The sequence below is a fragment of the Lepidothrix coronata genome, unplaced genomic scaffold, assembly GCF_001604755.1.
Source record: "Lepidothrix coronata isolate B3197 unplaced genomic scaffold, Lepidothrix_coronata-1.0 Scaffold54, whole genome shotgun sequence".
Classification (NCBI taxonomy): domain Eukaryota; kingdom Metazoa; phylum Chordata; class Aves; order Passeriformes; family Pipridae; genus Lepidothrix; species Lepidothrix coronata.
In genome coordinates this window covers 1,416,266-1,430,597 of record NW_016690234.1, presented here as the reverse complement: position 1 = coordinate 1,430,597, position 14,332 = coordinate 1,416,266, and the positions used below count along the sequence as shown (strand labels likewise).

At 51.3% G+C, this 14,332-nt stretch overlaps 1 protein-coding gene across 3 annotated transcripts in view; it reads left to right on the top strand.

Annotated features, from left to right (window-relative positions):
• The window catches only part of ANKRD11 (ankyrin repeat domain 11), a 134,287-nt gene that overhangs the window by 96,848 nt on the left and 23,107 nt on the right, over nt 1-14,332 (top strand). For all 3 annotated transcript variants that reach the window (XM_017816184.1, XM_017816186.1, XM_017816185.1), the window contains exons 3-4: nt 4,257-4,401; nt 11,509-11,647. In XM_017816184.1, the coding sequence (XP_017671673.1) occupies nt 4,315-4,401; nt 11,509-11,647 (226 nt within the window). In that variant the 5' untranslated portion in view covers nt 4,257-4,314. The remainder of the gene's footprint in view (nt 1-4,256; nt 4,402-11,508; nt 11,648-14,332) is intronic.

The following is a 14,332-nucleotide window of genomic DNA, read 5'->3' as shown; positions in this document are numbered from 1 at the left end:
GCATGGTGTTGGTGTTGTCTGGCTGGGGCTGGAGTGGGCTCTGTCCGTGTTCCTCTGTGCCTGTCCCAGTTTACTGTCACCTTCACTGGGAGCTTCCTCCTGGCAAACAGGAGCAGCTGGTCCCATACTGTCTCCCAGATGTCCTGAGCTTGAAGCCAGCAGTGCTCTCCTCCTCCAAGGGACAGATGAACCCCTCCCTCCCTTCCCTCCCTTTTGGGATCATTGCTCTTTGAGGTCCTCCACAGAAGTGTTTGGTCTCAGTGTGTGGCTTTGGCTTGGTGTACCCTGGGCAAAATAAAACCCATTTTCAACTGGTTCCTCAGCCCAGCAAGGGGAGAGGATCGTGGGTGGGTGGGCACGGCCAGGGCTGGCTCTGCAGAGCTCTGCTGTTCTCAGCTGGCCTTGCTCTGCATGGCTCCAGCCCCACTCCTGGTCATGCTCCCAATGGTCCTGTTTCTCCATCATCTGGGAAGGTTCTAGGGGATGCTGTGGGGGCTGTGACCTCCATCTGCCAGCCCCTGGCAGTGTCCAGGAGCGCCCTAGGTCTGGGGCAGGGGGAACTGGACTGGGTGTCATCTCTGCTTTTCCAGCTTTCTCCCAGCTGGCCAAGTCCCGTGTGCCTACTCTGTGGGCCAGGACCACCATGGCCTTCCATGCTGGAACCAGCCATCCTCAAACAGCAGGAGCTGCCATGCCCAGAGCTGGTCCATCTCAGAGCAGGCTCCCCCTCTCCATTCACCGCTTTCCCAGGGGATTGTGTGGAATCCAAGCTTTCTGGCAGTGGGGACTGCTGTGGCCATGCCGGGGCCTGGTGAGCACCAGGCCGGCTGTGCAGCCAGGGCTGGACACTGGCCAGGGGGGAAACAGCTCCTTTGTTTTCCAGGAGAAGTACAAGGGATTATATTCCCTTGAGCTCACTCAGTCTCCCACTTCTTATTGTGCGGCGACATGGAATCAGCTCCTTGGAGGAGCTTAGTTAATTGTTTACGAAATAGGAAGGGTGCTGGTTATCTGTGGTAGGAAGGTGAGCTGGAGAAGGAGGTCGTGGAAGAGGGGTGCTCCTCCAGCTTCTGAATTAGGAGGGGTTGAAGCCAAATTGTCATTCTGCAGCCCTAGATTTGTGACTCTGTGCTGCGCCTGGGGGTGGCTCTTCCAGCTGGGAACGTGTACCTCCCCTCCGACTCTGATAAAACGTGCTTCAAAATGAAACGAACTTATTAAACGTGCTTAAAAATGAAAGGAAAGCTGCGGTGTTGTCGGCAATTGTTGTGCAAATGTGATACTCCCTGCAAGCTGTGGAACAGGCCAGGGCTGTGTTTACCCGGAGAGGCAGTGGCTTTCCAAGTGTAATGAGTCAGCTCTGCGAACAGAAGGGGCGCAGAATTAATCTGGCATCCGTCTGGCCTTTTCTCAGTTAAACAGGTTTTAGAAGCTCCACGTGAATAGGTACCTACCCCTGGTACAAACAGCCACAAAGACTTGGGAGTGGGCACAGGTTTTTTGAGAATAAATTGGCAGCGTGCAGGTCATGGAGCTGTTTGAGCGAGGCACTGGTGGCAATGTGGGGTTGATTTTTGGCTGCAGGTGGGAGCAGAGCGTGTCCCAGTCCCAGCCTGCTCACTGTCAGCAGAGCTGAAGCTGCTTGGGTATAATATCCGTTGGAAAGTGTAAATAAATTTCCGTTGCCCAGCACTTCATCTGAATTTCCACCTCTTAGGTTTGCAGTGAATATTGAAGGGAATATTGTCCTCTGCTCCTGCCTCCTCCCAGGCACACACTCCTTTCTCCTTTACCTGCACCTTAATGAGGCCCAGTAGGTGAAACTAAGGGGAAATAATTCTCTAATTTTACCAGCTGGCTAATGATGCCTGACAGAGTGAGGTTCTTGAGGCTGGGAATGGCTGGAGCTGCTCCTGGAGCCTGGGGGTGGTGGTGTGGGGGAGCTCCGGGGCCAGTGCCCCTTGCCTTGGCCAAGGGTTTGGTGAACTCCAGCCCCTCCATGCTGACAATCCAGGAATGGCTGAGCTGCCTTTTTAAGGTGCTGTTTGCATTGGCCCTGGTGTGCTGAACCTTCGTGCTGTCTCTGAGGAGTGAAGAGCAGAAATGTGGAGACACAAATCTCTGCAGGCATTCCCTCACTCAAACAGGTTTTCTTTTTCCTTAATTCTTTATGGGCATGCTGGGTTATTAGACTGAATTTTCTGCACTTCACCCCTTCTTGCTGCCCAGCTGTGGCAAGGAGGAGAGTGGATCAGCCTACTCCTGTCTTGGCCAGTTCAGGTCCTTTTCCTGCTCTCCCAGCTAGAAGGAAAGGGCTGTGGACTGATGGTTGGGAATCCCGAACCTCAGCACCACAGCTGTCCCCACATTGAGCTGGGGGACACAGGGAGGTCTCTGTCCCCAAAGCTTCGTTCCTAAACATGGATAACCACCTTCCCATAGTCCAGGCAGAGGATCTGGGGCTGAGAATTAGCCACCTTGGGAAGCACAGTCACCTAGTGCTGGGACTGTCTGTGCCTAGTGCTTTGGTCTGGGAATTTGTGCTGCTGCTGGGCTGCAATGAGGCCTCTGAACCACCTTTTTTTTAAAAAAAAAAACCACAAACCAACCCAAAGGGCCCCAAAGCCTCTGAAGCATAAATAAAACATTTAAATTTGAAAGGGATTTCCAGGGAACTTCTGAAATACAAGGCTGATGAAAGCACCACTCTTGAGTTCCTTCAGCCTGTAACCCCTGTCCTGCCCTGCTGCAAGTGTGGGATCCAGCACCTGGCAAGGTGGTGCCAGGCTCTCCCAGGACATGGTTCAAGCTGCTTCAGCCAGGGCTGGCAGGAGGCTTTGGGTTCTGTCCTGTCCTGTCCTCTCTCCTTTCTCCTTTCTCCTCTCTCTCCTCTCCTCTCTTCTTTGCTTTTTCTCTCTCCCCGCCCCCAGAATTCCCATCTCGTGATGGAGCACTGCATGACTTTGTTCCTGGACAATTTCCTGCAGTTGTAGCTCTGCAGAGGTGCTGGTGTCAGACATTAATGGGTGCGATGTTAGTCCTGGCAGGTGACAGTCAGCTGGGGAAAAGTTCCCAAAAGTGCCCTGTTTGTGCCATTCCAGCCTCAGTCCAAGGAGCCCGTTGCTGTTGGGGTTGCTGGGGGTCACTTCTCGCAGATATCCCATTGCATGGGTGCTTTCCAGCCTCTGGTCTCAGGAGGGGAGATATTTTTGTTCACCTAAAAGGGCCTTGGCTGCTGTTCCTGATCCCTGTTACAGCTCGTGCCTCCCTCTATTTCAGATGTCAGTTGTTGTTCCAGCCCTGTAACCAGGCAACACACACCGGAGCAGGAGCGCTTTGTACCCTCTAGGTTGGCTCACCTGGGCCAACGTGTGGCACCGGAGCCAGAGCTGGGATGTCAAATAGCCCTGGGAACGTTCTGACCGCTCTGTCCTTTCTGGTCTGATAATAGCAACTTGTTCAAAAAGTGCGTTTTTTTATGTAGGTTTTTGTAATTTGTGTTGGTCCTGCAAGTGTCTGGGCATTCATTGTGGCAAACTGGGGAAGCAGGGCTGTCCCTGCCTCAGGGTTATCCCATGTCCCTGTGCTCTGGATGGAGCCGCAGCTCCGGGAAGCTTTGTGTAGGCTTGGAATCTTGCTGTGGATGAAGAGCAGGAGAGACGTCTCTTTGCTGGGACGTTATCCGTTCTAGGGTATTCCTTGCACATGGAACAAGCCATGCTTGCAGCTGCAGGTCCCAACTTTCCTCTCTTGGGGTCAGCCTCTTCTCCCAGGCAACAAAGATAGGATGAGAGGACACAGCCTCAAGCTGTGCCATATGATGTTCAGGTGGATATCAGGAGGAATTTCTTTGTGGAAAGTGTTGTCAGGCGTTGGAAGGGGCTGCCCAGGGAGGTAGTGGAGTCCCCATCCCTGGAGGTGTTCAAGGAATGACTGGACTTGGCACTCAGTGCTCTGGGCTGGTTGACGAGGTGGGGGATCAGTCACAGGTTGGACTCGATGGTCTTGGAAGGTCATTTCCAACATATATGATTCTATAATTCCATATGTGATTCCTCGCAACACCTCTTACTTATTGAGAAGGTGTCAGAAGCCCGCAATGGCTTTTCCCACATATGAGGGTGCTCTGCCATCCTGAGGCTGCCATCCAAGGATTGGGAGGGGTTGTATCCCCATGGGAAGTGCCTTGCCTTCTCCCCCCGCAGTAGGAAGATCCTTCTGAGATGTCTGACCTTCCTTTTCCTCTCTCCCAACAGACGGTCGATGATGAGGCGATGGCAGCATAAATGAAGATCAAGTAAGGAAGGCAGAACGATGCCCAAGGGTGGGTGTTCTAAAACACCACAGTCAGAAGATTTCTCTCTCAGCAACGACATGGTGGAGAAACAAACGGGGAAAAAGGTTTGTGTTTGGGTCATCTTCCTTCCTTTGGGAATGCTGCTCCTGGAGCCTGATGTCTCCAAGCCATGGAGTGTTTCACATGGTGGGAGGTTGCCATGGGCTTTTATCCTGGGAATGACATTGGTGCTCTGCCAGCTCACGGGGTCCATGCTGTTCCTCTGTGGCTGCAGTCCTTCCCAGGAAATGCTATGGCCACCTGGACCTGACTTGGCTGAGCAACAGGAGATGCTTTGGAAGATTCTCTTCTGAAGTACTGTGCATTTTTAGAGGTTTCTTCACTGAGCTGTGGAAGGCCCAAGTGATGCAGTGATGGTGCAAGTGTGTGCTGAGCTAGGGAGGAGCTTCTCCTCCTCCAGATGGAAATGTTGTGTCCGTGTCAGGCTCAGCTGGTCTTGCTTCCCCCAGCAGTGTGGGCTGACCAGGGCTCAGCCTGGGAGCTGCTCTGCTGAAATTGCTGCTTCTGGACCTTATTTGAGGTGTTTGGGTTTTGGCGTGGCTTGATGTGAAGCTCCTGAGATGAAATCTGAGTCGAAGGATAGATAAGTTCACACTTCTCCTCTTCATTCCCAGATTCTTGTTTTGCTCTGGGCATGAGCTCTGCCTCCTCTCATTCAGCTTTTCCCCCTTCTCAGTATCAGTCATTTCCAGTCAATAGTTTTGCAGAAATCTGGGTGCAGATTTAAATAAACATGAAAACCTACATCTACCGAATTCTGCTAAGGAAACAGATCTCATCCACTTCCCTTTCATCTCCTTGCTCCAGTTTCTCAACATTCCCCCAGGAGTTTCTGCCTGGGAGCTGAAGCTGAGCGTGGCAAGCCCCAGCTCCGTCACTTCCCCTGCAATCCCTCCCATGGTGATGGCAATAACTCCTCGTGTGATTGAGCTCATTTTCCTCAAAATGAGGAAAATGCCAAATAGCCAGCAGGAAAATCCCAGGAAGGATTTGGTTATGGAGCACATTGGTAGCATCTGCCGCATTCCCCTTTCTGTGTCATCGTGCATGCACAGGTCAGTGCAGGAGCGTTGTGGGCACAGCATGGGGCTTCTAGGAGGGAGCAAAATCTGGGATCAGGGGTATTGGAGAGAGAACAGCTGTCCTGGAGCATGGGGAAGATGCCAGCATTTACCCTGGCAAACAAGGATATGTAAATACAGGGCTGGTCTGTGCCGGGTAAGAAGCTTAATGCTGGCGCAGGTGCTTGTGCAGGGAGAGGATCAGTTGGAATATGAATCAGCTCCCATTTTATTTCATCCACTCCCGGCAGCTTAAGGGCTGCGTGTTATTTACAGAGCAGGTTTGTCGAGCGGCGCGGAGGACGCCGGGAGCCAGAGTTATCTCCCGCTGGCTACAGAACTAGGACACAATTTTCTGCCTCCCATTCAGAGGTGTCGGCACAGACCTGCGGAGAGTGGCACTGAGAGGGGACGGGGCAGAGCTTTCTGCTCACTTAATTCTGGCCTTTTCAAAGGAGGAGATGCTCACAGGCTCTTGTCTTCCCAGGACTGAGCTGAGATCCAGCCCGAGTGGCCAAAGGATCCGTTTCTCCCTGTTTCTGGTTCATTCTGCAGCTGAGCTGGAGCAGTGACTCAGGGGAAAAGCACTTCGACCTCCTCCCTGCAGACGCTGTTGTACCTGCCTGTCAGCAGCCACTGCCTTTCATATATCTTGCCTTTGTCAACATGTTCAAAGGCCTGAGCTGTAACTTGGCACACGAGGCTGGATAGGGAGGGCAGAGCCTGAGCAATGCCACATGCAGGGACCCACCAGTGGGCACGGGGAGAGCAAAGCAATGCCACTGCAGTGTTTTCCTTTTAATGTGACCTTAATATCGATAGTTGATTTAGCAATAAACAGACTTTACGTGCCTGGGCTCTGCAGCTCCAGCATTTGCAGTGGGATGGTATTGGGTGCTGGGGGGTCCTGGTGCTGCGGTGGGCTGAGGGCCACAGGGTCAAGGGGAATGGCCTTGAGCTGAAAGAGGGCAGGGTTAGATGGGATATTGGGAAAAAATCCTTCTCTATGAGGGTGGTGAGGCTCTGGCACAGGCTGCCCAGAGAAGCTGTGGCTGCCTTATCCCTGGAAATGTCTAAGGCCAGGTTGGATGGGGCTTGGAGCAACCTAGTCTAGTGGAAGGTGTCCCTGCCTGTGGAACAAGATGGGCTTGAATGTCCTTCCAACCCAAACCATTCCATGATTCTGTGATCACCAAACTTTGAACATGAGTTCCATGCTTGAACACTCAGCAGCCCAGCTCTCAGGGAAGCTGCACTTTTCCAGAGGGCTCCTGCTTTGAGGAATAGGATGTCAGCTGCTGCTTTGAGCTGTAGAGCTCATACTCCTGGCTCTCCGCTCCCTGCCCTTCCACAGGAGGGACTTACGAACTAGTGGGATGCTGCCATGAGAGTGAAGTGGTTTAAAGACCGTGTCTGACAGCACTGAAGCCGTTTCTCCCGGGATTAGTGGAGCCCTTATATGGCTGCACTCAGCCTGCCTGGGGCGGGCACTGGCAGCCCCGTGGCTCCTCCTGCTGAGTTCAGGCTGAAGGGTTCTGTAAAAATCTGCATGCCTTATATGAATAATTCTGCTTTCTGGTCTAGATCCACAGATCCCCATAGCAGAGGCAGATTACTCATGGCTTAGCCTGAGCAGGGCTCTGCAGCGAGAGTCAGATCAGTTGTGGAAACCATTTCCTGATGTGCCTGGGACTGGCTGGGTGGTTACACCATGTGCTCGGCGGCTGCCACAGAGCATTTGCCTCTTTGTGGGGAAATGCTCCCTCTTGCATAGCCCAAATTGCATTTTTGCTGCAATGGTTGAGCTGAACACCAAACAGAACAACACTTACCCTGGTTTTTGCTTGTAGGAGCTGACAGAGATTAAAAGAACTGAAGGTTTTTCTCCTTCCTCTTCTCCTCGTTTCAGAAAAGGGAACATAGTCCACGTTTTTCAGTTCTTCTTGAAACCGATTGGGCTGTCAGGGCTTTCCAGTGCTGTACAAATGAGAGCTGGGCTATGTGTCCACCAGAGTCACCTTCTGGGCCATGAAATGGCCCCTGCAGGGATGGGTGGGTAACTTAGATACCGAAGAGCCTACGTTTAGATGAAGAAAATCATCCCATGGTCATCACAGGGTCATGTTTCTTACAGACCTCGGAGCCTGAGGCTCACAGGAAAGGGGCTTCAGCTCCAGTCACCTCCATACTTCAAATATTTCATTGCAGCACTGATAACAACACAAACTCAGACTTTTTGGAACTTTATGTGTGTGTGTGTGTGTGGTACTCTGGTTTTGGAAAGGCTGCCAGGGACCTAGATTTAGGGAATAGTTTGGTTTCTAACACATTCAGTTGCTTTTTGGGTAAAACCGTCCATTCCTTTTTGTAGCACAGGGGGATAATCTTATCCTGCCTCTTCTCCCCCTGACAAGAACTGCTCAGGAAATGACCTGCTAGTGCAGGGAAAGCCCCACCCTTGGGAGCATTTGTTTTTTTGCAGAGTGGGCTGGTTTACCCATGGCAGGACTGTGACGTGCCGCATCACCCAGGGCACAGGCCTTGGAGCCCTCGGTGCTCCTGGGCTTCTCCTCCTGGGCTGCCTGGGCTGGTTTTGTTCGTTGCTGCCTAATTTTTACTGACATCACAACTTGAAATGCTTTCAGCTTGTTTTGGAGAACAAAGGGCTCGGGGATTTCCATGGCTGGGAGTGCAAGTCTCTGCATAAGCACTGGGATGTGAGTCAGGTTCTGTTGGAGCAAGGTGATGGGGCTGGAAATACAGATTCCTTTGCATGGGTTTGTAAATCATAGAGTCCCAGAATGGTTTGGGTTGGAAGGGACCTTACAGCTCATCTTGTCCCACTCCCTGCTCTGGGCAGGGACACCTTCCACTTCCACGTTGCTCAGAGCCCCATCTAAGTGGCTCTGTCTTTCGAATTCTGCATCAAAAGGAACCACAGGATTGTTTTTGCTCAGAGAACCAGCCTTTGTCTGTTTTTTATGGCAGAAATGCCCTGAGCAGATTGATATCGGGGTCTGTCGTGCTGATTAAGAGAAACCATTCCATCCCCAGGCTGCAGCTTCTCACCCTGGGTGGCTGCTGGGGCAGTTCATGGTGGATTTGTGCTCTAAACCATGGCAGCCAAGAGTGACTTGTGATCTTTGAACTTTTGCAAGTGTAACTCAAGGTGGGTTCAGTTACTCATATAGTAAATCTTACTAAGAACATGACGTGCCAGTAGGGGATTTCTCATGTACTCATGGTTGCCGTGTCCCCTTTGCCAAAGCAGCTTTTATTAACACCTACAAAGGGGAACTTGTTGCTGCTGCTGAGCTCTCAAATGTTCTCCATCCCCAGACTCCTGTCCTGGCCTAGGAGAGCCCTAACTCTTACACACAGATGTTCACACGAGTTTCTCTTCAATGCCAAGGCCAGGTTGGATGGGGCTTGGAGCATCCTGGTGTAGTGGAAAGTGTCCCTTGCACATGGCAAAGAGGTTAGGATGAGATGAGCTTTGTGGTCCCTTCCAACCCAAACCATTCCAGGATACTGTGATTCTGACTTGGATTTGTTCCATTTGTGAAACCTGATTCTGATGAGTCTGAGCTTTCTTTAAGCATGAGAAGACCTAAAAGTGAAACCAGGTTTTACTCAAGTAAAGGATGACATTCTTCATTACAAAATTGGAAATAATTAGGGAAGTAAAGCTTAAAATAAGAAAAGGAAAACTTTTAGGAATAAGACTCTCCAAGTGCCTTGATGTTCCGCCTGCTGCTGCAGGCATCCCCAGCAGGTTGCTACTTTCCAGGGGGGAGCAGAGTCTGGATCTCCCTTGCTCCAATTAGTAGAAAAGGTTATCGTTGTGCTACTGTACAAATTAATCTTCAAAGCAGTGCTGGGGCTGCTGCCACTTCCTTTGCTCCATGATATTTAATTGTGCTGAACTTACTGGATCAGCAGCTCCGAGCGTTGGGGCGGATGCAAAGGAAGCGCTGCCTGAGCATGCCCAAGATTCACACAGACAGTTCCAGTGCCAGTTCCATGCTGGGCTCACCCTGCTGTCTGGGAAGGTTTTTCCCCTAGTTCCTCTACTCTCTCCCTCCTCCAAAGTGGAGATTTAAACAACATGGAAATAACAATGACTTTAAATGTGAGGGTGGTGAGGCCTTGGCACAGGTTGCCCAGAGAAGCTGTGGCTGCCCCATCCCTGGAAGTGTCCAAGGCCAGGTTGGACAGGGCTTGGAGCAACCTGGTCTAGTGGAAGGTGTCCCTGCCCATGGCAAGGGATGGAACAGAATATGTTTAAGGTGCCTCCCAACACAAATCATTCCATGATTTTATGATTATGACTTTCTAGAATAAACTGCGTTTTTACCTGTCCTTCCCTTTTTCTCACTCCTGGGTGTGCAGAGATCCTGGACAGCGTTAATCCATCAGAAAACCTACCCGATGTATGAGAGCATCTTCCAGATGCTCCTTGAACTCTGGCAGCCTTGGTGCCATGACCACTTCACAGTGCAGGAACCTCACAGACTCATGTCCTTAGTGCTCAGAGATGTCTTTTATCCAAGCAGATATAAGGAAAAGTTCAGGATGTGGATGGCCAGTGTGGAAAAAGGTGCTTTATTTATTTGGTGGCTTTTTTTCGTGACACATACGTGTTTTATTTTATTCTTTTGATAATAGAATCATAGAATTGGGACAGACTACGGTACCTGCTCACAACACGACATTCCTGGGAGGTGATGGGAGCTCCTCAGAGCAGCAGCTGGCAGTAGAAGTGGCATCATTTGTTATTCCCAACTATTTTTGTTCACCTCAGAAAAAGCAAGGCAAAAGCATTTCGATCTGGAGGGTTTAAAGGAAATGCTGGAGTGTTTATTTTGGCTGTGGGGACTCAGTCCCGCTGCTCCGGTTCTGAGGCTGGCGCTCGGCAGCTGCTCTGGAGCAGGGCTGCCCTTCCCAGGGCTCCAAACGTGCCTTGGCTCCCTCCCACCACAGAGCCCTGTCAGGCAGGTTTGTTTCTCTTGCTTTACCAAAAAAGGGATTCCCCAGCCCATTTCCTCCGTCCTCACTGGAGCACAGTGAGAAGAGCCACGGGGCTGTCACGCTGCAAACTGAACCCCTTGGGCCGAGTCAGGGGTTTCTCTTTCGTCTGTGGGTGAAGTCTGGTCTCCAGACAGAAACTTGGGAAGAGGAAGGAGCGACGCATGCAGTGACAGCACAGTCCTGTGACTGCTGGCACCGGGACCACCTGCCAGGGGCAGACAGAGACTGCGCCTCTCTAAACAAGGGAATGCTCTTAGATTGGCTCCTCCGAGCTCCCGGCCACAGTCTGGCATGATTTAATGTATTGAGGTGCTTGTATTTAATCTAACTCTGCCTCTAAAGCTCAGGGTCTGGGTTTTACTGGGTTATTGAAATCAGATCTGTCACAAAGCCACTTGTGCTGCCCTTGTTGTTGGAGCAGGGGCACAGTGGTCAATCCAGAAGTGCTTGCTTAAAATAATACTGTTCCTCACATACAAAAAACACAAGGGCATGACCTCGGGCTGTGTGTTCCCGGCACACTGAACTCCTGAAGTTTGAGTTGTGAACCAGCTCTCCCTGATCACGTGAAAAATCTCACCTGTCTCAGTACTTGGTAACTTTGCCTTGCTCAGGATGTTCCTTCAAAATCTCTTCCTGCTTCCAAGGAGTTCCCAGCATTTCTGCTTCACATTAAAATCCAAATCAACCTGAATAAACAAGACTGGCAAAAAGCAGGACATCGGTTGTTTTTGTCATGTCGTTTTGTTCAGAAATCCTCAGGTTCCCCCATCCCAGCTTACCTTCCCTCCATGCTCACAGCCAGGCACATCCCCAGCCTAACATAACGTGTTGGCTCCATTTTTTACGTGAATTGGTTGGAATTTGGCACCACACAGCAGCCTCGATTGGCCTTGTTGGAGCTTTTTATCTTGGTGGAGGCTGCGCTGGGAAACCCTGATGCTGGAAATTCACAATATAAAGGAAAGAGGTGCTGTGTGAGGCCAGTGTGGGATTTGGGGGATCAGGTGAACTCAGTCTGGGGAAGAGAATTGTTAATCTGGTCTCTTCTCTTTCCAGGATAAAGATAAAGTTTCTCTAACCAAGACTCCAAAGTTGGACCGTAGCGATGGCGGCAAAGAGGTGAAAGAGCGAGCGACCAAACGCAAGTTGCCTTTCACTGTTGGAACAAATGGAGATCAAAAAGACTCGGATACAGGTACAGAAATGCCGTATTCCACCCTCAAAATGTGAGTGGTGGGGCTGGTGGGGAGCACACAGGATCCAGGGTACAGTTGTATCAAGTTTCCTGCCTTTTTTTTTTTTTTGGAGGAAGAGGATGTGGATAAGGGTTGGATAACTGCTGTGTCCACATCTGGAGCTCAGTGGGTTAAAGCCCTTCTTGGTGCTGTTTCTAGGTGGACCAGGCAGTGGCTGTGTGAGGAGGCACCCTTCCTTCAGCTGTTGTCTGTTCTCCCTATTTCTTACTATCCTGGTTCAGGAACTGTAGCTGGGACAAGCCATGGAGCTGGGCCTGCTCGTGAGAACTTTGAAAATAAGCAAACTAAGCTGAGTATTGTTTAAAAGGAAACCAACAAATAAAATCTGGTCAAGCAGGTCAGTCTCGTGGCAGAAGAGTGGCTGGTACACACCGGTCCTGCCCAGCATGGCTACTCACAGATGTAGAAGGCTGTTGGATTTATGAGGAGTTGGGAAGAGCTGTCACAAAGCTTGGATGTGGAGAAAATAGTGTTGTTTGGTTGTAAGGGACTGGTCTGTGGATTTCTGAGCAGAGGTTTGTGTGGGTCCTTCCTGTACATTCCTAGGAAATCTGTGCTTGGAAATAGTTTTGGTCAGGTAAAATGGTTGTGCAAAGAGATAAAACCAGCTAAAAGTTGGGAATGTGCTTTAAAAGGGTACCGAGGCTGTGTTTCGTGTTGCTCTCTGGTGAGTGTGGGAGGTGATCTGATACGGGATGTGTCTCCTTTGGTTCAGAATTTGTGAGGGCAGATTTGGAAGGGCCAGGAGTGCCACTGGTGAGGGCTGTTCATGGATGAGCACACACTGTGACGCATCCTGAGGTTGGCCTGGTGCTTCCATGGGTTTGTGTTGCTGAACTCCCTGTCTGGAGAGAAAGTTTCAAAAAATTAATTACTTCTATTAAATGTGATGGCTGTTCACAGAGATGAATTTGGGGTGCTCTGGTGTCTCACGTGGGGTGTCACCTTTGGAGGGGAGATGACACCAGGCCAGGACGAGGCAAAGCTGATTAACCAGAGCCAGAGCTTCTGCTTTTTGTCAAGGGTGTTTCTGCCACGTTCAATACTTGGTTGAGAATTGAAGGCAAACTGGCTGCAGGACTGTCTGACCCTCGTGACAGCTGAGACGTCACAGCAGGGCTCCGCCAGCTCGCTTGCCACGGTCCCCAGCAGCAGGGATTTGCTTTTCCGAGGGCTCTGGCCTCTCTCTGGCTGCAGAGATGTTGGAAATGTTTCTGCTGGCAGCAGCGAGAAGGAAACCAAGTGAAAAAAAGAGCAGAGAGCTGCTGGAGAGAGGCTGTGGCTGCTGGGGAGGAGCAGCAGACTGTGAGACCCCCCTGCCTGGGGGCTCTTGCGTTACCCCTCTGATTTCTGCAGCTGTGTGACTCTTATCTCCGGACATGTCTTCCCCTTCCTCTCCAGAGCTCTTCCCCTTCCTCTCCAGAGCTTGTCCTTCCTTGGGAAGCAGGTGAGCTGAGGGGCAGCAGCAGCCCAGCTCCCACAGGAGACCTGTAGAGGGTTGTGGCACTCACAGGCCCATTGAAAGACAAACTGGGCTCTCACAAAATCTGGGAAAGTGCAGGGAAGGTGTAGGAGACTCTCAGCAACCTGTTTGGTGGGGACTGGAGAGGAAGTGACTCAGCCGCTGGGTTGGAGATACCAGCAGGGAGCTGCAGATCAACGTGCAGAGTCAGACTGATGCTTAGCAGGAGCCTGTTCCTCTTCTTTGAGATCATTTACTCCAGGAATCTGATGCTGGAGATGGGAAAAGACTTAGCGGTGATAGGAAAAGACTTCCTGGCACCTTGCTCTCCTCTTGCACCACCCCATTGTGGCAGTGGAGTGTCTCACACCCGTCTGTTCCTTGGCCTGGCTTGACATAGAGGCAGGTGGAGACATGTTTGTGGGTGCACAGATGTTGCACGTTCCGGGGTTGGAGGGGTCCCCCCGAGCCTGTGCTGGTGCCACCAGTGGCACTTGGCTGAGGACACACATGTGTGCTGTACACACTGAAGTGTGTGTGGTGTGCAGGACAGGCTTTTGTGTGGAACAAAGGGACTGCCATGCGCCCACCCCACATTCCCAGAGGAGGGAGAGGTTGCTGCTGTTTGTTCTGCTCCTCAGCTTTGCTCCCAGCCCTCAGAGGAGCGGGATTGCACCATCTCTCTGGCTGACCCTGGGTGGTTTATGTAACGTGGTCGTGCTTCCTGGGCCTGTTTTGTGTGTGTTCTCTGTGTGTGTGTGAGGGGGGGGTGTGCAGGGATATTCCACAGCCACGTGGAATTCAGCTGGAAGGACGTGGGAGCTGGGAGCTAGCACAGCTCTCTCTTTGCCTCTAGTGGGATATTTTTCCTCCTCTTTAAATGTTTAAACAATGGCGTGGATCCTCATCCTGATGTGTGGCAGTGACTCATTTTCCTTAGCACGGTGTGTGTTACTGTTTTCCCGGACAGCTCTGGCTCAGACTTGACACGGGTGCTCCGATCATGGGGCAAAAAACATCGGAGGTGGGATTGTCTGCCACGGAAGGGCAACAAAACCCATCCTGGCCAGGTGTTGGGCAGCAGCCAGTGCTGCAGGGCAGTTTGAGGGCAGGTGTTAGGAAAAAATTCTGTCCCTGTGAGGGTGGTAAGGCCCTGGCACAG